General features: G+C 48.4%; 11 protein-coding genes across 11 annotated transcripts; 2 read left to right on the forward strand and 9 right to left on the reverse strand.

Annotated features, from left to right (window-relative positions):
* Window positions 1-270: 270 nt before the first annotated feature.
* AGABI2DRAFT_115520 (hypothetical protein) lies at window positions 271-1,650 on the reverse strand (the record flags this gene model as incomplete). The annotated part of the gene is made up of 2 exons (XM_006458426.1): window positions 271-598; window positions 728-1,650. The coding sequence occupies 2 exons, from the start codon at window positions 1,648-1,650 to the stop codon at window positions 271-273; spliced, it is 1,251 nt and encodes a 416-aa protein (XP_006458489.1).
* A 275-nt stretch (window positions 1,651-1,925) lies between these two features.
* AGABI2DRAFT_190775 (hypothetical protein) lies at window positions 1,926-4,228 on the reverse strand. Its single transcript, XM_006458427.1, has 7 exons — window positions 3,899-4,228; window positions 3,614-3,842; window positions 3,340-3,557; window positions 2,869-3,285; window positions 2,704-2,819; window positions 2,481-2,648; window positions 1,926-2,430 (listed from the first exon to the last, which is right to left on the reverse strand). Exons 1-7 carry the CDS (start codon window positions 4,189-4,191, stop codon window positions 2,075-2,077), a joined length of 1,797 nt encoding a protein of 598 aa, XP_006458490.1. The 5' UTR covers window positions 4,192-4,228; the 3' UTR covers window positions 1,926-2,074.
* Window positions 4,229-4,288: 60 nt separating this feature from the next.
* AGABI2DRAFT_115522 (hypothetical protein) lies at window positions 4,289-4,894 on the reverse strand (the record flags this gene model as incomplete). Its single annotated transcript, XM_006458428.1, has 1 exon — window positions 4,289-4,894. One exon carries the CDS (start codon window positions 4,892-4,894, stop codon window positions 4,289-4,291), a length of 606 nt encoding a protein of 201 aa, XP_006458491.1.
* A 161-nt stretch (window positions 4,895-5,055) lies between these two features.
* On the reverse strand, window positions 5,056-7,418 carry AGABI2DRAFT_115523 (hypothetical protein; the record flags this gene model as incomplete). The annotated part of the gene is made up of 2 exons (XM_006458429.1): window positions 5,056-7,177; window positions 7,231-7,418. The coding sequence occupies 2 exons, from the start codon at window positions 7,416-7,418 to the stop codon at window positions 5,056-5,058; spliced, it is 2,310 nt and encodes a 769-aa protein (XP_006458492.1).
* Window positions 7,419-7,459: 41 nt separating this feature from the next.
* Window positions 7,460-8,743, forward strand: AGABI2DRAFT_134227 (hypothetical protein). The gene is made up of 10 exons (XM_006458430.1): window positions 7,460-7,487; window positions 7,541-7,553; window positions 7,614-7,646; window positions 7,706-7,768; window positions 7,882-7,959; window positions 8,043-8,120; window positions 8,173-8,200; window positions 8,251-8,321; window positions 8,375-8,430; window positions 8,479-8,743. The coding sequence occupies exons 1-10, from the start codon at window positions 7,474-7,476 to the stop codon at window positions 8,489-8,491; spliced, it is 447 nt and encodes a 148-aa protein (XP_006458493.1). The 5' UTR covers window positions 7,460-7,473; the 3' UTR covers window positions 8,492-8,743.
* Window positions 8,744-12,071: 3,328 nt separating this feature from the next.
* Window positions 12,072-16,181, forward strand: AGABI2DRAFT_115525 (hypothetical protein; the record flags this gene model as incomplete). Its single annotated transcript, XM_006458431.1, has 6 exons — window positions 12,072-13,472; window positions 13,529-14,989; window positions 15,058-15,449; window positions 15,505-15,645; window positions 15,708-15,936; window positions 15,987-16,181. 6 exons carry the CDS (start codon window positions 12,072-12,074, stop codon window positions 16,179-16,181), a joined length of 3,819 nt encoding a protein of 1,272 aa, XP_006458494.1.
* A 240-nt stretch (window positions 16,182-16,421) lies between these two features.
* Window positions 16,422-18,583, reverse strand: AGABI2DRAFT_200165 (hypothetical protein). The gene is made up of 4 exons (XM_006458432.1): window positions 17,458-18,583; window positions 17,274-17,401; window positions 17,137-17,218; window positions 16,422-16,751 (listed from the first exon to the last, which is right to left on the reverse strand). Exons 1-4 carry the CDS (start codon window positions 18,550-18,552, stop codon window positions 16,566-16,568), a joined length of 1,491 nt encoding a protein of 496 aa, XP_006458495.1. The 5' UTR covers window positions 18,553-18,583; the 3' UTR covers window positions 16,422-16,565.
* Window positions 18,584-18,721: 138 nt separating this feature from the next.
* AGABI2DRAFT_63052 (hypothetical protein) lies at window positions 18,722-20,194 on the reverse strand (the record flags this gene model as incomplete). The annotated part of the gene is made up of 6 exons (XM_006458433.1): window positions 18,722-18,906; window positions 18,987-19,427; window positions 19,487-19,499; window positions 19,566-19,712; window positions 19,845-19,917; window positions 20,055-20,194. The coding sequence occupies 6 exons, from the start codon at window positions 20,192-20,194 to the stop codon at window positions 18,722-18,724; spliced, it is 999 nt and encodes a 332-aa protein (XP_006458496.1).
* A 119-nt stretch (window positions 20,195-20,313) lies between these two features.
* AGABI2DRAFT_64499 (hypothetical protein) lies at window positions 20,314-21,534 on the reverse strand (the record flags this gene model as incomplete). The annotated part of the gene is made up of 4 exons (XM_006458434.1): window positions 20,314-20,499; window positions 20,554-20,675; window positions 20,777-20,972; window positions 21,310-21,534. The coding sequence occupies 4 exons, from the start codon at window positions 21,532-21,534 to the stop codon at window positions 20,314-20,316; spliced, it is 729 nt and encodes a 242-aa protein (XP_006458497.1).
* A 1,358-nt stretch (window positions 21,535-22,892) lies between these two features.
* Window positions 22,893-23,318, reverse strand: AGABI2DRAFT_115528 (hypothetical protein; the record flags this gene model as incomplete). The annotated part of the gene is made up of 1 exon (XM_006458435.1): window positions 22,893-23,318. The coding sequence occupies one exon, from the start codon at window positions 23,316-23,318 to the stop codon at window positions 22,893-22,895; it is 426 nt and encodes a 141-aa protein (XP_006458498.1).
* Window positions 23,319-23,645: 327 nt separating this feature from the next.
* Window positions 23,646-25,003, reverse strand: AGABI2DRAFT_200172 (hypothetical protein; the record flags this gene model as incomplete). Its single annotated transcript, XM_006458436.1, has 6 exons — window positions 23,646-23,911; window positions 23,967-24,110; window positions 24,168-24,361; window positions 24,411-24,511; window positions 24,565-24,773; window positions 24,841-25,003. The coding sequence occupies 6 exons, from the start codon at window positions 25,001-25,003 to the stop codon at window positions 23,829-23,831; spliced, it is 894 nt and encodes a 297-aa protein (XP_006458499.1). The 3' UTR covers window positions 23,646-23,828.
* Window positions 25,004-25,017: the final 14 nt, after the last annotated feature.

Consider the following 25,017-nt stretch of genomic DNA (forward strand, 5'->3'; position numbering starts at 1 on the left):
TCGACGACGGATCATGAGATACGTTCTCACGAGAGACAAATTTGTACATAATGGGAAGCGGAAGCACCTCCACTGATACATTAGTCTACTAGAGTCAAAAGCACAGCGCTACCTCGCTACGGGTTATGGTTATGTACATGTTACAAAAGAAAATACTTGAAACAATAATGACAAAAATATTAGTTGAACAAATGTGAGTCGTGGTACTGGTGGTGGAGTACCGGCAAGCACTGTCAGATGAACACATCGTCTGTAGCGAAAATATAACACTTAGTGAAAGACCGAAACCAATAGATCTTGAAGTCCTCGCTTCTTCACCCACTTAAGTGAAGCGTGATTCTTCTTTCGCCTCATATCGCGTACAAGCGCCCAACGATTGGAGAACAACAAGTCCCTCACAGCTTGTGGACCCTCGAGCCGCTTGGAGAGGTAATCTCGGATGTTAAGAAAGACACGCGATTTAATATATTTCTTCGCGGATTTGATTGTCGTTGGAAGAAGTTTGACGTCATTTAGAAGTCCAAGTTCGATGATGAATGATTGAAGAAGAGTGAGATGACAGATCTGATTGGTGTGCACAGAAGGATTGGCTATGTAGCTGTGGTGGATGATTTTTTCACGAAAATTTGTCCAGAAGTTGGTCCACGTAAATGAAGTAGGCATGAGAGGGAAAAAAAAAAGAAATCATCAGCCGTTTTGTCGGTTGGATCACCAGGGGTCCACGCACGATGTGATATAAGTGACAGCTTCATCGTAGGGTGTCGAATTAAGTGGCTGCTCAGATACTTTCTCAGAAGAGACAGGGGCCGAATGAACGACGGGCGAGGCTATGACAGCCTTGTCTTTCTTGTCTTTGACTCTCTTCTTTTTCTTTGGAGATGTGGGAGCGGGCGCAGCACTGGGGATGTCAGGCACGATGGTTGCTTCCGAGAGACTCTTGGTGAGGACAGGAGCAATGCTGTCCGTGCTTACGACCACCTCGTCCCTATTCAACTCTTTGATATTTGCCCCTCTCCCCTTCCCTTCTGCTTTTACACTCCTTTTAGGTGCCTTTTGCTCCTTGCTCCTCTTCTTCTTCCTACCTTTGTTCGCCGCAGTTTCAGGGGAACTCGACTCGGTAGAGTCAACGCCGGTCAAGTCAGGCATCCTCGTTCCACTTGCTTCTCCTACCAATCCACCATCAGGGTCAATGTTGAGCCTAGCCACCTCCTTCGCAAGTTCCAACGAAATAGTATCCCTGTCGTCCGGCTCAAGCCCGGGATTGAAGGCATGTGGTGTTCCATGAATAGTGACATTGTCGTCTTCCGCTTTCCTGGTCATTGACCTTTGAGCGGAGGATCTTGTCAACACCACAAAATCATCGTCGGAAAGCACGGCTGCTCCATAGGGGTCCTCGCTTTCGGAGACGGTCCATACAATCTCATCGTCTGAGAACGAAGATTCTTCTCCAGCGGTGGCTTCGAGCGATGCTTTACTAATAGCACCAGCACTAGCTAGCCTTTCCGAATCTAGCTGTTGTCTAACATTGACAAACTCGAAAGCAGAGGACGAGAGTGAAGAAACAGCTGACAATGCAGGCGAGGTGAACGTGAGTGAGCCGGAAGGACTCGGGATGGCATTCGTTGGAGGATCTTTGACCGTGGTAGACATGATGACGATGCTGTTGTGGTGACTGGGGTTTCCGAATAAATAAATTGCACCGCAAAATGTAAGTTCGCAGTGACTTTAGATGTCGGGTTAGGCCAGAATCTATAGCGCCGAGCAAAGCTAAGAATCGGGACACTCGCCTAAGTCGTCAATACTGGCGGTCAGCGAAAGGAAGGGACCGGAGCCCGGTAAGGGCAAAAGTGAAGTAGAAAATACGCACGCCCAAGTGCCTGTCAAAGTGTCGATAAGTTTGCCAGGACGACGCTCGACGCCTTACAGTGACAAATGCGCATCTTCTATTCTTCTAGTATCCGCATCACACCTCCATCCTCTCTGTCTGTCTTCTATACTTGTAAGACCCTATAATCAATATAATTTTTCCAACTCAGAGCTGCTCGCTACGAATGACCCTTTAAACGTTGAACGTCTATCCTACGACCCTCCAATATACCACACTATTACCGTACCCAGCAGCTGCTTGTTGTTCGACATTAACATTCTTTTTGAACACGTTTCCCCCGAGGTCTAACACTTCCTTCGCCTTTCTCTTCATTAACATCAACCGTTCACCGTCTGGTGCGTCAAGGAAGGTAGGCATGGCGAGGCTAGACTTCTTCCCATTACCCAGCTCGTAATCAAAGTTCCTCCCCCATACCATTAGATCCTGACCACCAACGCCGTGCGATTCTGCCGACGTGTCGAGCGCAACCATGACATGTCCAGTCGGCGATATAACGACTGTCACAGGCATTATTGGCTCCACTTGCTGTCTTCGATCGCTATCTGTATTCTATTTAAAGCGAAGTCGTTGAATATGTCCCTAACGAACTCACACTGTAAAAGTCCGCTAACATTTTTTACCCGAGCTGGGCTGCCTTGTGAGTTGGTGTAAGTGTTGTTACCAAGTCCACCGCTTTGACCGTTGCCGCACATCAGTAAATCTGCTGTTATAGGCTTACCCGTGTCGGAGCGTTCAACAGTAAACGATGTAAGGTCCCCTTCTGTAACCTAAGATTAGCAGGATTCTCATCTAGAAAACAACAAGCCGCTCCATACTAGCAGTTACGTTCAGACATCTGCTTTGTGTCTTCTGAGGAACCATGCGCCATAGAACAACCTCCGTCGGTACCGTGATCACACGTAGTGTCACATTCGAACCAAGTCCAATCTGCCTGGTAGGGTTGTTAGATAAGATTTTTATATTCCGATCGAAGGATTCACCCGAACTCGTTAGCACCCCAACCTAATACGCGCCCTGTCGACGTCCGGACGAAGCTACTCCTGCTACCTGCAGCAATCTGGCTAACATCCACTCCGCGCAGCGCTGGGATCTCATACAGATGAGTACACCAGTGAATGGTAGAATCATCAATATTCGACAGGTCCTTGACTACGTCAAGGGAAGAAGCGACTTGAGTGGGTTTGGTAGATTTGTTACCGGCGGTATTTGGTGGAAGCTCTATCCGAAGAGTATCTGGTTTCATCGCAGTGTTAAATGCAGCTGGATCGGCGATTTCAAAGGTCCGTAGGCCAAGCTGCCCAAAACGATTGGCCCCTTTGTTCACGGGGTGAGCAAATGTACGTCCGTTGCTGGTGAGGGCAAGAAGATGGTTGTCTCCGACTGCAATGGAAACAAATCTGTGAAAAAAGCGTGAGCCTGCATGTCTTGATGCTCACAAACGAAAAGGATACTTTTCGTTCCAACCAAGGGCTTCCATGGCTGCAAGTTCTTGGTACCTGACGCCCCGGTCGTTCTTCCGAAGCCAATTAAAGTTTAGCCACGAATTCTTAGACGAGGATTGGCCTGCAGGTACCACTTGATTCAAGGCATCTGCAGCAAGAACGTACACCTTCCCAGATGCAGATAGGGCATACACCTTGAAGTCTGTGAGCTGGAGCTTGACAATATTCTAATGAAGATTTTAGTTGTGTTTGCCATTGCAGAAAACAAAACAGAAACAGGTACCATTCCCATTAACGTCGGCATGGGCTTCGCACTACCTTTCGAAGTGGACCCAAAGAACCCATCTCCCCATTGGTAGACATTTCCTCTGGCATCTACGCATGCTGCGTGCGTTCTATGTAGTTGCAAATCTCTCAACGCGACACCCTCCAACCACTTAGCAATAGTAGGCTGCCGCATATTCCCTTCAGTTCCCTCGCTTTCATGTGATCCGGTAACTAAAATCCTACCACTTCATTCCTGTAGTAAGCACGTAGGAATTCTTATGTAGGAACCATTGATATGTACCTGCTCGAACCCCAAACAAGTGAATGAAGCGTGTTAGTGTCTTTCCATGACTCTGCATCGGGAGACACGTCGTGTTTCATTTGGGAAATGGATGAACTGGACATATTGGCAGATGTATCCGCATCATTATAGATCCTCTGGGGCTTGAAGTAAAACAAGTAAGAACCAACAGTAATTCCGGATATGAGTGAGGCAGCCGCAGCCGTACGCTTTCGAGACTGAGGAGCTTGGCGTGCCTGCTGATGCAATCGACGAAAGTGAGGTTGCAGACTTTGGCTAGCTTTTCTCAACATGGTTGTGGTTCATACGAAACAGCCAACTAGAAGAGAATGAACGCTCAAGCAAGTTCCCACGTGGTGACCTCATAGACTATTCCATAAATAGCTCCGCCTACATGACCTCGTCAGACTCTTCGTCCTCTTCATCCTCATCACTGTCCGAATCGTCGCATAAATCAAAACTCAGCTCCTCTAATGTGCTCTCATCAACTCTAGCCTTTGACGGTGTGGGCGGGGTAACCATCAACTTCATACTCATTCCTCCCTGCATGCTCTCGCTCCCTACTATAACTGGTTTCGACGGTGATACGGAAATTATATCGTTCTTGAATGATTCAGAAGCATTATATGGCATTCCAGTTCCATCAGGTATCATGAAGAAGGATGATGCTCGCTGAGAGGAGAGACTGCTGGAGTAAGATGGCGGACGGCCAAGGCGATTAATACTATTGCAGAGAGTTTCTGGATCGTTGCCGCCGTTGTCGGAGGTATACCAGACTCGAGGCGTAAATTCAGTCACACGAGGGGGACGGGAGCAAACGAATGCGATCATAGCGGCAGCGAGGAGTAGCATGGTTATAAAGATTGCAAGGAGAAATAATGTCACTGTACGAGAATCGTTAGAAAAGGACTTCGACGATAACGCTTTGACAAGGATCACGACGCACTGGCTGTTCCTTGCTTCATCTTGTGGTCGCTTGAAGACGACACGAAGCATGGGAGTGTTCAGTTAGCCGCCCGGTATGAATTCGGTCCATGACCAACAGCAGACCCATGAATGTTCATCGATCATTATTAGACTGCGCACAAATGGATCTCACTGGATAGACCAAGCTAGTTAACATTAATAGAGCATGATAACAGACAAAAGAGCTACGATCAACCTTCCTCCTCCTCCTCCTCTTCCTCTCTGACATATTCAATCTTTGGCTTGACTCTACGATCCTCCACTTCGCCCTCTTCTTCTTCCTCAACCTCTTCAGGCTCCCCATAACCCGCCCCGTTTTCCTCCGGTTCACGCTCCGCATCTTCTTGAAAATCTGACGCGTATTCACTTCCGCCTGGTCCGACATATGATCCAGCGGTAGGAGTGGGCGAATGCCCATCTGACACCTTGAAGCCGATCCCGCTCTCGCCTTCTTTCCGCTCATGTTCACGGTTAGTCTCCGGGCCGATAACCAGATCACCTTCCTCTGGAGGAGACTGTTCCTGTGGCTCGGAAGTGGTCGAGCGTCCCCTAGGAACTATGCTGCTTCTCTCCGATCCTAAGGCGGCAGCTTCAATTTCTTTGTCCAAGTCATACGCTGCTGTCGAGAACCTCAATGGACTAGGACTCGGATACGACGAACTTGTATGACTTGTGGCACCTCCAAGTCCAATTCCAAGCATCAGAGGACCTCCCAGTAGGTTCGATGTATTGGCAGCTCCCAATCTCTCTCTCTCCAAATCTTCTTTCAATAATGATACCTCGCGTTTCTTCACATCAGTTTCAGCAGCCTTCTTTGCTTTCCTCTTCGCATCCGCCTCTCTTCTCTTCTTTTTTCTCTGTTCTGCCTTTTCTTCCTCGCGTTTATTGTTCTCTTGCCACCGTGTGAGGTCACTTCGGGCTTCCTCCTCTTCAAATTCATCCAGCTCCCACTGTTCCCGCATGAACTCCGCATACCGCTCACATGCAGGCCTCCAAGTCCTGGTAGGTTTGACGTCCAGATCTGGATCGGTGTCCATCTGACTTCGGTTCCCACCCGAAGTCTCTAACTTGATTTCAGGGTTGGACGCAGGAGGAGCGAATGGATCTCTTCCATCGAGTAACGCATCAATATCCGGAGGTGGCGGATATTCAAAATCGGGTCCTGGATTTATGCACACGGACGCATCGTTAAACAACGATATGAAGGGGTAATACCCTAGCCATCCATCATCGAAAGGGTTTTCTCGATGTTCTTTCACTCCTTCCTTCGCCCTCTTTCTCTCCTTTGCTCGTTGAGTTTTGTCTTTTGGTTGACGTAGTTGTAGATAGTCATACAAATCTTGGAATCCTATGCCTTGGCATTCCCCGTTGACGAAGAACACGATTTTTGACTCCGAACCAAGAGTAGGAAGAGAGCGAAGATGTTGTTGAGGTTTCGCAGGCGAACTCTTCGTAGTAGTTTCTGGAGGTTTTCCGGCGTTAGGACCGGATTTTTTACCTGCATTCGAAGGCACGGATGAAGATTGAGTAGATATTCCAGAATAATCCATGAGGGCAGACATTTCTTTGCATTGCGGGTATTCGAGGATCTCAAAGACTTCCTGGCCTTTCAGATCAATGGGTATACGTTCACGCCGGATGTGAGCCGGGTCTTGGGCATCCTTTGGGTTGGCAACGCGTCGGGGAGGGAGAGAAATGTACATCCCTACAACGTCTCCAGAAGCATAAGGTTTTCCGTAAGGCCTTGGTCGGGATAGGGTGACCTTTTCGCCAGTCTTGTCGCGGTAGCCATAGCTATAGCCGTCCAAGCCAACGGGACCATTCAGCGTAGCCTCACGACGCCCCCAGCCGAGCCTTACATATGCACCCTCTTTGCTGGCCTTCCCGCCTTCTTCTACACTCAGACCGTTCTGCTGTAAACGATCACCACCACCATTTAGAATCTTGACTTCCAGATACCACTTTCCTTCTCTCATGGGCGCATTACATCTTGCACTTCTGAACCCGGAACTCCCTACTAAACCAAGACCATCTTTTGTGACTTTGATAAAAGGAGAACGGTCTTCCCAACTGACACGGTAAGATGTAGGGCTAGACTCAATGGTACGACAGGCTGTTGCGTGGCCTGGAGGATTTATGCCCGCAGGTACATAGCGGAATCCGATGCGATTGACAGCAATGAGGTCCGTTTTGGAGTATTCTGCGGTGACATTGGTAGCAGTATAAGTGATGGTGTCACAGGGTACAAAGATGGGTCCTCGAGAGATAGAGAGGATGGGACGGGAAGAAAGGTCGCCACGAGTTACAAGGCTACTGTTTTTGTTATTAGCTCGCGTTTAAATAAGGCTTGAGATAGAGATCATTACTCGTTTGTCGGCGCATTGGGTGTGGAAGCTGCAGGGGTGGAGGCAGTATCTGAAGGTGCTGGAGACGAGGCGGCAGGAGGGGCACGTTTGCGCTTTCTAGATGGCTGAGCTGGCGGCGGGAGAGAACCGTTGGTTCCATTTGAGCTCCCGTTGGATGCAAGGATATTTTCTGGAGGAGGTGAAGACATGGGTGTGATGACGTTGTTTCCAAATCAGGATCCCGTCCTGATTCATTCTCTGACCATGGCCGCTCTTCGGTAAGTACAAATCCACCCATACACAGTACAATATCGCTTACAATCACATGTAGACGCATCCAGAAGGTGCATTTTAGGCTCGACTATGACTCCCCGTGTTTGATCTAAAGGCATAGGATTTGACAGGAAGTTGCTGAGCTCAATAACAAGCCAATCGAGGTGCTTGCACATTCGTCTTCGCGTCAAACCAACCAGACCGTGCTTATTTTTTCATACAGGGCATAACAGTCACTCCTCAAGAAGACAACTTATTCGAATGGAAGTGCTCGATCAAGGGTGCTGTATGTCCTCCTTTTCATCCATGCTCATTGTGCTCGTACTAATGAATGAATGGGCAATCTTATCGCTTGAACTCTCGCTTATGAATCGTCTTATTTGCCTGTCTCCACTGCAGAGTGATTCACCTTACAAAGGCGGCACGTTCCGTTTCAATCTATCTCTGCCTCCCAACTTCCCCTTCAAAGCCCCTACCGTGCGTTATCATCCGCACCATTGCCGCGATTCGTTTACTCATTCTACATCACATTATCTCATCTTTCACGTATCGATGAATAGGTCACGTTCACGACCAAGATCTATCATCCTGGGATCAATGAAGAAGGAGCGATTTGTATCCCGGTCCTTAGGGATGAAGTGCGTCTTCTGATCTTCTATGTATATCACATTTGTAAACTAATCTGTATAGTGGAAGCCGACGATAACGCTTGCATCTGGTGTGTGTTCCACGCTGTCTACTTTCGTTTCTAAAACTGTTCTTGAACAGTACTCCAAACTATCAAGGAGAAAGTCAATAATCCGAGCGCTGATGATCCCTTTGAGCCTGAAATTGCTTCCGTACGCTCAACGGACTTCTCATATGTCATATTAGATTGTGATATTCGTTTCAGGTGCTAAAAAATGACAAGGCCAAGTTCAATAGTAACGCCAAAGACTGGGTTAAAAAGTAAGCACGCGTTGGTGGCATGGATATGTTGCTCACTGGGCTTCACAGATATGCTTCGTGAAATTATTTTTGTCAACGAAAGCAGGCAGAGAGAGGCTATTCAATCTACCATAAAGCTGCCTTCCCCTTTGACTCTAATTTAGCTTATCCTGTACAATCAACCTGTTGTCACCTTTCAGTGTGTGTATTCTATTTTCCAATTGGGCTGTTTTTCGTCTGGGTTCCATTTTACCACCGTCATTTCTCTGGTTCGTTCCTTCTTGTTGGAGACCTGTCTCGGGAGCGTCGCAGAATGTGATAAATGACTTTTAGAAGCAACCTGGCAATCTCCTTTAAGCTATGCAGCTATGGCCATTGCCGTTCCATCAAGCTTCAAGTGCTCGGGCCTAGTGAGTTTACCATATGAGCCCGAACGACGTAATAACTCTTGCACGCGGTTTAAAATTGGGGTTTTCGTTGTGTTGGCACAAGCGTTCCAGGTTGTGAAACAGCCGTCAAGCACTGTTCACATGTCGAGCACTTTGCGTACGACGGCTTCTCCCGACCGCTTTGTATTTACAGTAGCCTTTTGGTGACTCTATTAATATAGGCTGCTAAGCCATGTCAGGGGTCGAATTGAGGATCAATTACTCCAAGGCAGATCAGCAGACTCGACCTCGAGGCAATTAACGATCTCCGCGAATATTTCAAGTATGGAATGGGCAACTGTGTGAGCTGTCCTGACGAGCGCCGGCGTCACGGCATTGAATGAACACAGGTGCCGGTGAGATTTATGCCTGGAACGTGGCCCCGTGGCAACAGTGATCCCTAGTGGACATGTCGCTCGTGCAGTTCTCGACAAAACTGCCACAACACATTCCAGAAAACGGGTTTGTTCTGATCAGCGGTGGGAGATCACTCGAAGTCGGCTCTCCTATTTTCACCCCACCACTTCCCTCCTCGTGTTCACCACGTTGCCTTGCCATATTTGTATCCCCCTCGACCGCTATCTCCCTTAACACATCCGCATCCCCGAATCCAGTATATTCGATTAGATTCGATTGGACTCGCGCTGCGCAGTTAGTATCAGGCATTTGGGAGAATAGAATTCTGATTTGCGGTCAAAGTAGCTGGTAGTCCCGAAAAGAAGCTAGAAGGCGCGCTAGGAAGCCTAGGATTTCCTGTTTCTGTGGGCCATCACAGCTTCCGAGGCTTCAAGCGCTATATCGAAATCCAGTCCGAAGAGCCTCCTACTGCCGATAGCAAAAAGGCAGCCAGACATTCAAACTAATTACTGGCGCTACCTGAATTATTGTGGAGTAGTCATTGCCCCGGGCTTGTCGGAAACGAGGGAAAAGTTTAAAGAGCGAAAAGGAAGGAAGAGCCCAGCACTGTATTGGGTACTGCTCTCGGGCGGAGTCCGTTGAAAGAAGGAGAAAAGGAAGGGAAGGACCCGACTAGTGGATTGACTGTGTCTGAACAGAAATCAAACTTCGCCCTCGTAAATCCGTGCCTTTCGCGCTACCGCAGTGGAAACAATTTAAACTAAGTACTGAAGGGGCAAAAGAAAGAGCCATAAACCTAGGAAAGAAAGATTTTGGAGAAAATGCATCGATTTAGGTACGTACTTGACTCCCTTCTTTTGCCCTTGGCCAGTTGTTTGTCCACTTTTTCGCCACGCTTCGCGTCGCCTCGCGTTTTCTCGAACGTTGCTGTGGCCCTGCAGGTTGGTGAGACTGAAGGACATCGATCGCTGTTCGCAAGAGTTGGGCGTGAGGCAGGTTTACATACGTCCGTGCCCTGCACAAGCGCCATTGCCCTTCTACCTGTCTTCCATCCTTGTTCTCTACTTCCCCGTCGACGCACGATACACCGAGCCAGTGCCGAGCCATAATTTACAGGCATCCGCTCGTCGTTTATCCCTCCCTTTATATTTACCTTTCTCGTCCTGTCCGATCTATTCGCCGCATATCGCACCCCACGCGACATACACGTTTGGGTATTTCCAACAAATTGACTTTATTACCCAATATCCCTTCTTTCTTTTTGTTTCCATCCTGTATCCGGCCAGCTCAGGGAATAACGGTGTTTACCCGCATTTCTTCAATTCCGCGTCGCTGTCAGGATTCTCGGTCTGACGCTTTTCATTTTCCTTTCATTTCATATCGCCCCACCTTCGTTTCTTTGTCCCCTTTGGGCAACTCTACCAAACCACTCATTGCCTGCTTTTATTGCTCACTTCTTTACGAGTTAAAAGTAGACTGATTCCCCCCTTCTTTTGTCTCCCCGATTTCTAGAAAGAAATCCGACGCTAAACGAGGCCAAGGGCAAATCTCTCAAAGCCATTCCGTTCAACCGTTTTTTCCTGAGCAACACGCCGTTCCCCGCAGTCCCAATCAACAGTCACTAGAGCAGCAGCCTCCATCATCACCCCATCACCTCGCCCCAACTCAGTCGGCAGCTATCCCGCCATCTACTGACTATCTTCCGAGCATACCGCCGAGTGATTTCAGGGCATCTGTGATATTACCCGAGTACGTGACGGCATCGCAAAAGCTTGTTCATTGCACTGACGACTCTTTCGGTGCTTTTGTTCATGCTTCTCGATGGAACACATCTTATTGATCCCTACATTGCTACGTTATTATCGCTGATTGACATTTATCGTTCGTTTCTTTGATTTATTATCCTCTGTGATGCATCTTCTATGCATACATCTCCGGCTCACCTTCAATAGGTTCTCCAGTCAATTTCCAGTACTACGTTCCGCAACTCCAATAACTATCGCTGATCTCAAAAGTCAATTTGCGGAACAACGTGCACGAGGAGGAGTTAATTCAATCACAGAAGAGGAGGAAGACATGCTTCTTGACGCTCTACGTTTTAGAGCTCGAGGCTCATCAAACAATGCACGACAATCAAAGGAGACACTGGTCGTGGAAAACCAGGAAAATCAATCAAGTGTCACCGCATCTCCAAGTAGCAATCGGTCGAAACGGTACAGTAATAATCTGTTTGGGTCGGGAAGGCTGAGGGATTATACTTATATGAAGAGTGGCTCGTCCGGGAGGAGCAAAGTAAGCTCCACAAGTTCGAGCAGCATCCACACCTCATTGGCCACCGCGACTGAATCGTCTATTGCCGCTGGAGGAGTCAACTCGCTGCCGGAGAGTACAAGTGCGTCTAGTTTGCGTCCGCTGACTCCAGAAGGGGCCACGTCAATTTCGAGCATGGTGTCGTCTTTGCAGGGCGGCTCAACCTCCTCTCAGCAAAGCGTCGGAAATATGATGGCATGGGAAATGAATGTTCCTTATGTTGAACAAACCACGGAACAGAGTTTCGCATCGTCTTCCAATGCTATTCCTACCGCCACTGCCATTGAGTATAGGTTGGCCAAGACAATGGACCCGCTTACCTTTCCAAGAGCATCACAGCATGCTTTCCACGAGTCGGATGAGACGGATGATGAGATTGTTTTGCCACGCTCAAACACACCACGGATTGTTGTCAACGACGACGACGATGCGGTGAGTCTCTTTTGTTCCAACCCGCGTTGTCTTTTGTGTGTTTGGATTGGTGATCATAACATCTGACTTTGTGCGCCTTTTTTGCTTTTTATACCCTGTCGTTGTTGCTGTATCACGAACTCACGTCAATCCACCATGAAAACGCGCGATGGTCATATCGATGTGTCCAAACTCGATGCCGAATCCATCGACGCGGATCCTACCATTGCATCTGGTCGACTTCACATTCAACAGCGCAATAGTGGTTCATCTTTCGAAGCTGGATTCGCCGTTTCTGCCGATAAGCAAGTGGTTTCGCCGCCGGATGAGCAACGAGCCTCCCCTCTTCCCTCGCGCGCCGTTCCTGGTTATATTCCTGGAATGAATCGCCCGATGACACCCCGTGACTATGACCTTGATGACCGCTCTCACTCCACTACGCCCCGTGCGACTTCGCCCATCATGAATGTCTACAATGATTGTCAGTCCCCCTCCTCCACATCAGGAGCGAGCGGCCTAGGAAGGAAAGAATCTATATCGGGAGCGACCGTAAGGCAGAGCCCGAGGTCGAATACGCCGTCATTATTCCTACAGCGGAGCCCCAGCGCTAATGGTCGATACACACCTGAAGAGGGGTTGCGGCGTGGTGGAAGTGGGGATGTCACTGAACTCGAGAGTCCAGCTCATTCTAGTTTGTTCGTTCGCAGGAGACCTACGTCTCCCTTATCGAACTTAGCGGCATCGGGCAACGGCAATCCCTCCAGGCCTAGTACTCCTTCTAATGTCGTTTGGCAACCTAGTCTGAGTGGATCTATGAGCCCAGTGAAGTCTATGCATACAAAGAATGATAGTTGGACTAGCGAGTCAAGTGCTTCGGAAATGATACTTGCAACCACACGTTACGTCCACCAACCTCAGAGGAGTGTCGGATCGCCACCATTACCCGACTCTCCGCCTGCCCATCAACCCAACTTTCCGATTCTAGGCCATACTAGGCGCGCTACGCCACCGCCTGATCGTGCCCAAGTCCTTAGCAATGCAAAGAGTAATGACGCTTTCTCCTCGAACAGATCTCAGCGATCGCCCACACCTACGCAGAATGCTCCACGATCACCCACGTCGCCCGGCTTTGGGATGGACAGGAATGGAGGAAGTCGTAGATCTTCGCGACAGCAGACAGCCTCGCCCTTCAATTTCAGTAGTGCAGGCTACTCAGCACCCATGCTAAATCTATTTGACAACTCTTCGAGGACATCAATCGCTTCTATGGGGTCTAGTTACCATTCTTGGGAGGGTGATAAGGATGACATGGATTGGTATGACCATATCCTAACCGGTGAAGAACCGCAGACTGTATGGCATGATCTAAATGTTGGGAGGACGGAGAGTCCATTATCAGAGGAACAGGCAGAGGAACTGTTGAAGAAATACTTTGGGCTCACTATTAACGATATGGGCGTGATACAGGAGAAATTGGTTGGCTATGCTAGCGCGAAGGAGGAAGGAAGTAGGAAGAGAAAAATGTCTGTGTCACAATCAGCCAATGGCCCCCTCAGAGTAAGTTTCTTCGTTGCATCCGAATGGTGTTTTCATTTTGAAGTTGTACATTTAAGATCAATAGCCCACCTGTTCAAACGGCCCCGGCCGCAGTGGTCGCTACGCCCGTAACCGCTTCATCATCGGAACAGTACTCTAAGAAAGCCAATGCGCTACTGGATTCTGTCGTTCATGATATTCAAGCAAAGCATTCCCCACCTCCACCTCCTCTGCTCGACACAACTAGTCCTACTGTATCTCAAGCACCTCCTTCCAATCCTTCTCCAGGCACACAGAAAAACCATAGCCTTGCCGCAGTGTTATTTGGTCATGATTCTACACCTCAACGTGATCCTCAACCCGACGAAAAAGAACCTGCTTCCACTTTGTCTGTCGATGACATGCCCAATGGGTCGGAACAAGAATTCGTCTCGAGTGACGAGTCAAATCCCACTGCCATTGGTTCTCAATCCGAAGCACATGCTGCCCCAACTCCAACTCCAGCACCCGACTCCCCTTCTGCTTCAGCTACTCAAAGCCCTTACTCCGTATCACGAAACCCCTCATCTGCGCATGTGACTAATTCTCCCAAGAATCAAGCTGACATAGTCAGAGAGGTACAAGCGAAGATAGCCCAGGCAGATGCAAGTATAAAGAGTGCTTCGAAGACAAACCTACCCGGAGACGGATTGAGCCCTAGCGGATCTATTTCACGGAAACGCATTGATCCCAGTCTGATTGGGACCCCTCAATTAGTTTCTCATTCTAACCCCGCCAGTCTTGATGCTTTACAAATGATACCTTCCCGTTCACCCACTCTATCGACAAATAACAATTCGGGCACGTCAAGGATTGGTTCACGGTTCAAGAAGCTCCGCGGAACTCTCCGTTCAAAGCCTTCTCCTCTGACCGAAGACCTTTCCAGCTCCACTTCCAATATCAACGCGAAAGCTTTGAAGTCTGCTCAATCGGTGAATTATGATCCCGCGAAACTCGCACCGCCTGGAGACATAGCACTTAGGAGTGCAACAGAACCTGTAAGCTCTAAAGTCATGGTGCCAACCCCCCCTGCCTCCGCTGGCCCAACGCTGAAAGGTTTTATATCCCGTTTCCGAGGGAAACAACGTGCAACAGAGCCTTCGCCAATCTCTCAACAGCGGCCGACGACACAGACCTCATCGGCCCCTCTGCATGCGCCCGTGTTACCACAAGTTCACAAGGCACCCGCAGAAGATGTGTTGAAGTCCCCTCCAACAAAACGTCGGAGTTTCCAACTCAATGTGCCTCCGTCCGAACCACCTACAGAAACCCTACTCAACTCCTCTCATGCTGCGTCACCCTCCACTGGCAGTCGCCAGTCTGTGATGATCCAGCAATTATTCGACGCTGCTAACAACCTCGGTTTAGACCAGAACGCGCTCAATGATCTACTCGTGCGTTCTGGTTCCGTATCACAGCGTACACCCAAGTTGGGGAGGACCGATTCCCAAACAGCAAGGTCTAGCTCACGCACCGGAGAGCGAAGTGGAACTCCAACGGTTATAGAGCAATCTAGTTCAGGGGATACCGCTCAAGCCAGTCTCTCCACAATTCTCAACCTTCTCAGACCACACCCGAGCCCAACGCTACAAATCCTGTAGTGTTCCGACCTCCTGAGGGTATGCGAAGAGCACGAGAACAACGTGGAGATCGCGCTGCCAGCGCCATCGTTCGACGTACTATCATTCTACCGGAAAATATCAAAGTCGCCGGAACTGATATCCAAAACGTGTCTCAGCGACCCAATTCCAGGCAGCGTCGCCGAGGTAGCGTGAATTCTGGCTCCCTCAAGGATCGTGCACCTACCCCTCCACCTCCACGCTCGCCTGGTAGCTCGAGATTCTCAAGTGATAGTTTCCCCCCTGTACCTTCAATGCCATCATCACTGAGTCCCGAAGCTTACCTGAGTATACCTCGAATAAATGCGGAGAAACCAACTTCAGCGCATGACCACTCGATGTGAGTATTTTTAGTCGACATGCAGTAAAGGATTGACTTCTTACTTTGATTCCAGACATGAAATGTATAATTCACTCGGTGGTCGCGCGCAAAGCACGACAGGCTCAGATGCTCTTAGCCCTGATGGTACGCAAAGCTCAACAGAGCCAGCGCCGGCGCTGGAGTTCGTCGAGTACGCGAACGGTGACACCATCTGGTAAGGCATCCTGTACCTTTCCTAAGCTTACTCCAAGGTTGACGTATCTTCCCGTTACCTAGGTCCATCGTAAGCGGGCTGCGCGGTGACGAAGATGATGAATCGCTCTATAATGGCCGAGCAAGTTTTTCCTCTGAGTATTCCACAGGAGCACAGGGTAGTCAGGACTGGGATAATATGCAAGTGACTGTAAAAGAGCACCCCCGGTCAAGTTCAAGGGGCAGCTATTCGTCATTTGCTCTCAAGGGCAAGAGACAATCTGGACAAAGTAAGAGCCGACCTGAAACCAAGGTACGAGTTGATCGTTTGAGTATTGTCTTCATAGCTTATGTCGTGTACAGGTCTTCTACAGTTCGACTGCGCATATAGGTCGTCTTATTGAAAACCTGTCTCAGGGAATGGACTCTGGCGCATTCAACTTTACACCAAACCCCTCTCGATCCGGACATTCAGCGTCATCTTCTTTATCAGCTAATGATCTATCTATGGAAGAGAAATTAGAGCAGGTGCTGGCTTCACTGAACCGTGGATCATAATTTTTTGATGTTTTTGAATATTTCTTCATTTTCATGTCTTATTATTCCCTAATCCTCCACTATATACCTAGAATCCCATTCCTCGTTTCTTCCCCTGTCTCTGTTTCTTTTGTTGTGGTTCTCCATGAGATACATCCGAGTCTCTCATCACATATGCTACGAGTGCGTTATTGAGCTGGGGATCTCATCGTAAATATAATGATATCTGAAAGGAAAGTAGAACGCATGTTCTATCGAAAAGGAGAACAAAGGTGTGATTTGAGTGGGATACAAGCAAAAGGATAACAAGGAGACGGAGATTATGTATGATAAGTACATACAAAGTACAGTCTCTTTGTGCTCTAGGTAAGCTAAAGTCTTATCGCAGAGCTACGTTGTACATATCTATCCGGAAAACTGAATACCATGCATATCTATCCACCTATTAAGGAGCAGCGAGAGCAAAGCTTCAAGGAGGAGAATATCTTTGCTGAATGTGTATTGGATTAAACCATGCGTGGGACCGACGGGTGTATTTTGATTATTGTACTTGCGGAATAGAGCTATGCGTGTGTCGGGCAACATGAAGAGCTTCATACATGAATGCATGACCAACGAAAATATCACGCGATAAGCAACGAAACGCCAAGGAAAGAAATCTTGTTAGTATCACGTTACTCGATGAATGAGCGGAAGCGAAATAAATCCGAGGGGACGAGAGACGCGTATCCACATGCTGTGGAGGGATAGCAAGGAATAAGATTCAGGACGTTATAATTGCCACACGCTTGGTGCGCACAAAATTAGAATCTACACCCATGGTGTAATTACTCCTTGCCCAGTAGGGGTTTTTGCTCCCATTGAACATATGTCCATTTGTGGGAAATGAAGCAGAAGTTGGAGGCGCGAGGCTCCATGGAGGTGGCACGGAAGCAAGTGCTGCAGTTTGGGCCTCCTAGAAAGCAAAGAGACTCACATCATATGCCGCCATATCTTCACGCATGCGGCGCCACTCAAATCGCACATTCTCGTTCTCGGACGAGGTAAATCCTCGCGCACTGTGAGATCGATGGTTCGTCATTCGTCACGGGAGCAAAAGAGCAGCACACTTACTTGTTCGTAGACCCACGAGTAACAAGTTGTGACATAGGAAATTGTCGAGATCCTATTTTTACATTACCCAGGAAACCTCCAGTGCCCCAATCGAGTATCGCGCAGAGCTCGTTATCGTTCCTATAAACCTTTTTTCGAACCATCATCTATGTCAGCTCTCATCGCACATTGAGCGAAAACGCACAAAGGTTTGAACTGAACGTCCAACGTTATTTTCTTGAGTTTCAAAAGCGAGATGAACAGGTTTTGTGTCCTCTCCGATCAACATACAACCTCGCGGATCATCACGACCCGTGAAGAAAAGTTGGTAAGTCCCTGCAACATTCCCTGACGAATGTTGTGCCTTTGTCTTAGAGATCGGTTCCTGCCTTGGACGCGGCTGTTGTGGCGACTGATACGGAAGAGTCTGTGACCCCAATGGATTGGGCGGTTGGGAAAGTGTGGGACGCTGGATTGATGGCGTAGACTGGGAAGCATTTCGTGTACTTTGTTGCTGCGCCTGCTGGATAGAATGAGTCTGCAGGAATTGGGTATATTGCTGCTGGCGAGCTTGTTGGGCAAATGCAGATGGAGGCTGATTGGCTTGAGAAGAGAATTGACCCGCATGAACTAGTGATGACTCTGGAGAGTGTGCATTCGGCGGAGTTGCTTGATTGAAATGAGAGTACTGGTCAAGCTGGACAGGAGAGTTTTGCAACTGCGGGGGATAAGAACTCTGTTGACTTGCTTGCGTGTAGGAACCTTGATGAGTGGACGAAGAGGACTGAGCATATTGACTGTCCTGAAATGGCTGATGCGATCGCAGAGGATACGAAGCCTGTACATGCTGTTGAGGGAACTGTGCCTGGGGTTGCTGTATTTGCAGAGGATATGGCTGTTGCTGATGATGATGTTGTTGTTGCTGATGCTGTTGCTGATGCTGACTTAATGGCTGAGGGTATTGCAGTCTCTGCTGCTGAATGAGCTGCGGATGCAACTGCGGTGGTTGGATGGGTGGATTATGATGCGCCTGCGAAGCACTCTGGTTGAACGACGTTTGTTCAGAGAACGAATTCTGATGAGGGATCGGTTGGAATGATTGGGGATAAGAATCTTGCTGATGAAAATCTTGATGAGTGGAGGAGTCTTGCGAGAACGAATCAGGTTGCGACAGAGTGGCCTGGGACTGATGTGAAAAGTCCTGTGGAGGATACTGGTCAACAGGATAGTTAGTATGAAGAGACTGTTGGTATTGAGAGGATTGCCGGATCGGATACGTGGAGCCAGGAGGGTAAGCCATGGAAAGGAAATGGGAGAAGGAGCGGACTAAGTAGCCTCGTGATTACCTGTATGGGAAGATATCGATTGATCGTGGCACCAAGTAAGTCTTCTCAAAAACGCCTCTCGGTCACATTCAACCATAAACCACGGAAAAAGAACATTCTAATGCACGCTACTTACGGGCTAGTCTAGGAGTTGACTTTCCACAGTGGCCGCTTGCGCAATTTGCGTGTGATATGCACAGCGCTACCACCATAATTGGCTCCTCCGAACGCAAGTACCACTGTCTCTTCCGCACCTGAACCCCGTGAAATCCCGCGTTTACGCAGTTCAATCGCGTCTTTAGCGAATTTAAACCGAGCCTGGTCAGAGCCTGCCGTAAAATTTCATCAGTCAATCGAATGATACGCGTGAGGTACACATGCATCAGGTTGAAGAGACTTGAGGACTTACCGATACGGAAGGTTGGCGATTCCACGGCAGATTTGAATAGATCGAAAGGCACGCGGGAGTACGCTTGCAACAACAAGTCACGCGGACTCGGTGTACCATTTGCGGAAGAACTAGCTTGCTGTGGCGGAGCAACCTCAAGTGTCTCTGGAAGCGTGACCAAGAAATGGAATACATCATCCCGCAACTTCTGAGCATATAGCCCAAAGATGGATGTCTGTGGCAAATCCGGTGATGTGGCACCATCATTCGAGGAAGGAGCGGCCTCAACGAATTGAAGCCATCGGTCAATCGTCTCAACGGACAAAGAATGCCTGCAAACGTCATACGCGAAGGCGCAGAATTCTTGCATCCCACCAAGCAAACAACCGGCAGCAAGAACCGCACGAGCATTTTCAGGTTGGATCATGCTCATGGAAACTGAAGAATAGAGATAGCCAAGAGCTGTGAAAGGTAAGAATGGTAAGCTGTCATTCCTAAAAAAGAATGGCTGTTTGCCCAACCTATGGCGAAACCCTGTAAAGAAGAAGAAGAAAGGTCAAGACGTAAGCCTTCATTGACGGCACAAAGCCGTACGCGTACCTCTTGTGTTATCTCGGGCTCTTGCTCTAAGTTGACGTATATGACGCGCTGTCCGCTGGTTTGGGGCGATGTTGACATAAGGTGGGCGAGATATGGCGAACGTGAAAGGATGATAGCATGAAGACGGTATACATTCTGGTGTACATGCTGAAAAGGATCATTGTAGGATCACAGTCATCCAGGATTATTAGTGACTCACAAGGATGGTATCTGCGTAATTCTGATGTTCCCGACATCAGCATGAAATTTTGTCACTCGAACAAAACTACTACCACTTACACCGGTTTGAAAACCTGAGTGATACAAATGACTGACAATCTCCTCGTTATGTGAAGTTTGCGGAAATGCAGGTCTGACCAGCAAAACATTCAAAGTTAGCACTGCACTTCGTCTATTGGAAATATGGGGTTGATAGCAGAGTAACGCTCGAGAGCGCAGCAGCACAGTTTATTTCGGAAGTCAGGCTGTTCTCCGAAGAAGACTACTCACGGGATCAAGCCATTTACAGGATGGGCTGAAGTGGGAGAGGCAGAATCGACCTCGTAAGTTTCCGAGCCTGAGGCGTTTTGGGGTTCAGGATGGCCATTCCGACCGTTGAGAGAGGCGGAAGTCGAAGGAACTGAGCTCATTATAATGTATGGAAGGTAGCGGGTGTCAAGAACAACAAAAAAGAAGGAAAAAGGGAAAGGGAAGATGGAGATGGCAGCCAACAGGGCCTCAACAGAAATCGTCACGGTCACATCCCAAATCAGAACCTCCCCACTGCCTCCTCCAAACCTACCACCTCGCCTTCTCCTGACGCGTCCATAGTTACAAATCTCTCCATCAAATTGTTTTTTACACCAGCCTTTCTCGCCTCCGCCCCGCATAAAGGCGCATGTTCCGGCGGTGGCGAAATGTAGATCGCTGCCTCCCTCCCCTGATCCGGGATGAGCTATGACAGATATCCTGATTCAACGATGAATAAGTTCAAGCTTGACAGGCATACCATATGTGATCTATCCGAGGCGAAATAGTTTATAAATATACTGCCTGGTATAAGTCGGAACATGCTGTTTTCCTTCAACATCAGCGGATAGATATACGGTGCAACCCCACGCACCTCTGATACTGCGGAAAGACTTGACGCGGAAATGTCCTTGCTATATAGTCTATCGAATCGCAGTCCTTGTCATTATGCAATGTGCAGTGCCACCAGTCGAAAGGCTCACCCAGCCAAGTACATGGCACCGGTGTTATCAAAGTGTCGAAATCATACACCCAACTTCTAGCAGTCTGAGTTTCATTTTCACAGTCCGAATTCGCTGCCTTGAATGCCTTGGTTGACTCAAGAACGAGGATAACATGATAGTCCCAGAGGACAGGCGCACCCGGCTCGCGAGCAACCTTCTGGTCCCATAAGGCTACCTGAAAAAAGATGTCCCAATCTAATCAGGATCTCTCGAGAAAGCCAAAGAAACAGGCCCTGATGAAACCTGCACTATTTTTGCACTCTCGGCAATGTGGCCCAGAGGAAGATCTAGATTATTTTTTCGCTTTCTTTACACTTCGCCACCCTAGTGCGGGGGTAAATTCTGAAACAACAGAATAGCCATCATCCGGGATCTCGAATTTTCGCCCCTGTCCATTGTCTCGAGGCTTGTCGGCTTATGGACAACCCAACCATTGACGTTCCAAAGGTACCACCCCCAACGAGGCGACTACGACTTGTCGAAAACGTTTATGAGAACAAACTTGAACGTACCGTTTTCGTCTCGTTTGATATGAATACTACCCAGATATCCCATCGCTCACATACATCTTTGCGGCTCATAAAATCCTCACACAACAAATACACATTCTCTTCGCAGTAGCATCTCGTGTAGACAAGATCAGCGGGTAAGCCCGGAGGATCGGCCGCGACATTGGCCACTTGGTGCTCCGAATCTGCAGATGCAGAAGGTAATAATTGTTGTCCGCGGTCTGACATCCTTGATGGACGAAATGAGATGGACAAGTTGAATTGTAAGAGAGATATTTCGAGAAAAGAATCTGCTTATCATGATAAGCTGGCATGTTGGCATGCGTTTAAACAAATCAAGCCTTAGATTTCACTAGTCCATCGGCTGTGAAACCCGCGAATCTGCGTACAACCCGGTGTTGCAGATGGCATAGAAGGGTACTGTCGTCATACTTTACCAGTAACTAATATAAGCGAACGGTATCCTCGGTTATTCGTGCAAAATTGCTAGAGACTGTTGGTCCCGTTGGATTTACTCTGGTAGACTCCCACTAGTGTAGTCGCATCGTGTATACACAAATAGTCACTGTCAGGACAATTGTGGAATTCCGATCATCTATAAAATAACTTGACAAGTCGGTCCGACTCGAAGCTCAGGGAAAGTTCAGGGCCGAGAAGACCATACAGCTGCACGACGAGTCAAGAGGGAGGCCCGAATCTATAGAGTTCAAGCTCTGAGAGGCCAGATTGGATGCCGACAAAGTTAAAGTGCAGATCAACAAGATCATCAACACACCGGCGGAGAGAAGAAAAAACATTGCATGAGATCCCGATGCAACTTCATGTTCCTATCTATTCACTTACTTTTTCTTATCTCTCACTGGTTCTTATCTCTCACCTTATCATGTCGAGCACGAGGCCATAACAGCGCGGGGTTCAGTGAGAATTATTCGCAAAAATAGTGTGTACCAAGGTCATAAGCTGTACCTGCATTACTCTCAGAAGCTCAAATGAACCTCGGTGGCGATTTTATATTTCGATTGGCGATGTCTCCAGATGGAGAGCTAACCACCCCTCGCTTGGAAGATAATAGAAGACTCGCTTTACATGGGCCCAGTGGGTAATCGGTATAACCAGCTCTTGAACTCTTGGATGCGTCCGATCAATGTGAATGGATGTAGGAGTGTAAAACTGGCGAAATGCTGCAAGAGGATGCAACTTTTTCCCTTTCCGAGAGAGTCTTTACCCTGAGGTTTGAATTCATTTATTTAGGGTCATCAACAATTAATCCTATTCGGCTCATCAGTAGCGCGGGGGAGGCGAACATCAGATGGGGATGGGGAAACAATACAAAAATGGAGTCCAGAAGTATTCCTCATATTTTTGACATTAAGGTGCATGGGATACATGAAGACGTTGGAGCATGCCAGTAAAACGGAACTTCGAATATTCTTTCGCCTTTCCAAAAACGTGAAATGCAGTACAATGCACTGGGGTTAAATCTAGACGCGTGATTAATGAAAGCGGAAGTTCCAAGGAAATGAATGCAATGTACTATAGTGGGTATGTGATCAACAAGCTTGTCCAAGTGGTGGCATAGTTGCTCGTCATGTGGGTCGTGACGTCGATGGTGTCTGGGTACCCACACTTTTGGCGGTGGACACGGGTACTTTTTTTCTGAGTACAAGGTCCGGAGACGACGTCTCTTTTCGGAAGGGTACGAAAATAGGTTGGTGGGACGAGGAGGTTGAAAACCGTGGGGGACTGGTGCTTGCGGGATGCCGACGGGGCTGAGGAGCAGTAGGTGGTGACGAAGGTGAACCAGACGTCATCGAAGACGTCGATGACGCAGACGCTGGATTTGAGCTACCCTCACGACATGGTGAATAGGATGAGGATTGGCGTGGAGAAGGTATAGGAATGGGATACTGGGATGGTTTGGGAGGTTGGGGTATAAGGCCTGAGCCGTTGGTGAAAGGGTGGGTGGCAAAGGGGTCGAAAGATTCAAGTATCTGAGAGTTTGAAGAAGTCATTGCAGAATTTGCCTGCTCCTGTCTTGACAAGAAGCATTATATACACGAGTGTAGGCCCCGGAGCTCCGGGACGTTCAAGATCGGATCTTGGCCCACCATCGAGCTGGAGGTCGTCACCAGAAGCTGAATCGTCACATGGCTGACCGCGATCATTCCGATCAATTCCTGGGCAGTTCCTGCCTTTCTTGCCTTGCCGGTGTATTGTCGGGGTAAAGAAAACGCGGCCATTGGCTAACGCACTCGGATCACCACTGGTTCAAAACAGGCAAAAGGGCAAACCCCAGGCCACGCTCATGAGCATACATGCCACGTTCTGATATTTTTCCTGGTCGACTTTTGCGGGATAAATGGGGCGGAAGCAATATATCTATTTAAAGTCATTATTCTGATAACACGGTAGTTTTGACGTTCAGCTGGCAATCTAGAAGGATTCAGCAAGCATCTTAATTATTTCCATCATATACTCATAAGCGGTGAAATGAGGAATGGGAACTAATGATGTACCAGCCTTCAAGCATCCTTTGATGAATTGCACAAAAGCAAGGCGGCGCTGGATAGATGCCGTCTGACGTCGTGGTAATCAACGTCATGAGCTAGAGCGTGAATCGGGTTAGCATAAATCACGACTATTGATGAAACCATACGCACTGTCTTCAACTTCACCCCAACGCTCGATTTGACTGTTTACTTCGACCGAAGCAGCAAGCGCTGCTTGTTCGGGCGTAAGACTCCTAAAAACTAGTGCCAATGCGATAATGAAGGATTTGGTAGTATAAGTCGCACGCTCCATAGCTACAAAATAGAACACTGAGTCCAGGCCCTCGCTCAAGAAACGGCCCGAGATCTCACCAGCCATTTGCCATTGATCGAAATTCTTGAGAACATTTCCGAGTTTCACCCGCGTGTCTCGAGGCTGTTCATTGAAAAGGATAGACGTGTTCTTGCTCAACTGGACAGCAAAGGTCTTCTCAACCCATTCGAAAAGCGGATCCCAGTGTTCTGCTTGAAGTCTTTCCAATTGAGGCGTTGAATCTTCCCAAAAGCTAAAAATATGTCTGGTATCTTTACAGGTTCGAAGACGAGGCAACATACCATATTGTGTCGGTGTCGAGGTAATTGAGCAGCGTCTCTTGAACTTCAGCACGAGTAGACGCGTCTGACATGCCATCAATCGCCCTTGACGCCAGCGAGGTCTACAGTCGGAACTGGTCGGTGAGTGCCTCAAATACAATGGCGGGTTGCTAACCATTGGAAGAGCGTGTGGTTTAATGAGAGTGGTCTGGTGGTCCCATTCAGCAGCGATGAGAGTTGCAAGCAGGTCCTTTGATGAGGGAACGAAAAGAGGCGTTCCCAAAGGCGTTTTGAGAGGTCGCGTGTCGAGTGTAACGGCTAAGGAATCGCCTCGCTTTTCTATGTCGACCTTTTTCCAGAAGCGTTTCATGGTGGCCTCAGCGCCTATTGAGTGGTTATTAAAGGTCTGGCGACAAGATACGGGACCATACATGGCTACGGAAAGACATACGGTTCGTCTGGGTCACAGCAGGACCTTCGTTTACTGGAGGAGACGTTGTAGACTGCCATCGAAGTACAGTCAAAGACTGCTTCGGTAAATTGAGCCGATGCAAGAAGCTCGGCCCAGCACGATTTGCGATATGCGAGAGAACATGTCGCCGAAGTGGTAGCATTGCACTCGGCAAAA

The sequence above is a fragment of the Agaricus bisporus genome (assembly GCF_000300575.1).
Source record: "Agaricus bisporus var. bisporus H97 unplaced genomic scaffold AGABI2scaffold_2, whole genome shotgun sequence".
Classification (NCBI taxonomy): Eukaryota; Fungi; Basidiomycota; class Agaricomycetes; order Agaricales; family Agaricaceae; genus Agaricus; species Agaricus bisporus.

Excerpts from the sequence above, each read along its gene's own strand:
- AGABI2DRAFT_134227 (XM_006458430.1), top strand. Across the intron at positions 7,960-8,042 it reads TCCCCTTCAAAGCCCCTACC|GTCACGTTCACGACCAAGAT; the intron begins GTGCGTTATCAT and ends ATCGATGAATAG. Across the intron at positions 8,322-8,374 it reads TTGAGCCTGAAATTGCTTCC|GTGCTAAAAAATGACAAGGC; the intron begins GTACGCTCAACG and ends TATTCGTTTCAG.
- AGABI2DRAFT_200165 (XM_006458432.1), bottom strand. The coding sequence starts at position 18,552 with ATGGCTTACCCTCCTGGCTCCACGTATCCGATCCGGCAATCCTCTCAA. Across the intron at positions 17,402-17,457 it reads GACGTTCAGTTCAAACCTTT|GTTTATAGGAACGATAACGA; the intron begins GTGCGTTTTCGC and ends GTTCGAAAAAAG. Across the intron at positions 16,752-17,136 it reads AAGATATGGCGGCATATGAT|CTCTTCATGTTGCCCGACAC; the intron begins GTGAGTCTCTTT and ends TCATGTATGAAG.
- AGABI2DRAFT_190775 (XM_006458427.1), bottom strand. The coding sequence starts at position 4,191 with ATGTTGAGAAAAGCTAGCCAAAGTCTGCAACCTCACTTTCGTCGATTG. Across the intron at positions 2,649-2,703 it reads ATGTCTGAACGTAACTGCTA|AAGGGGACCTTACATCGTTT; the intron begins GTATGGAGCGGC and ends CTTAGGTTACAG. Across the intron at positions 2,431-2,480 it reads TGTTAGCGGACTTTTACAGT|ATAGCGATCGAAGACAGCAA; the intron begins GTGAGTTCGTTA and ends AATAGAATACAG.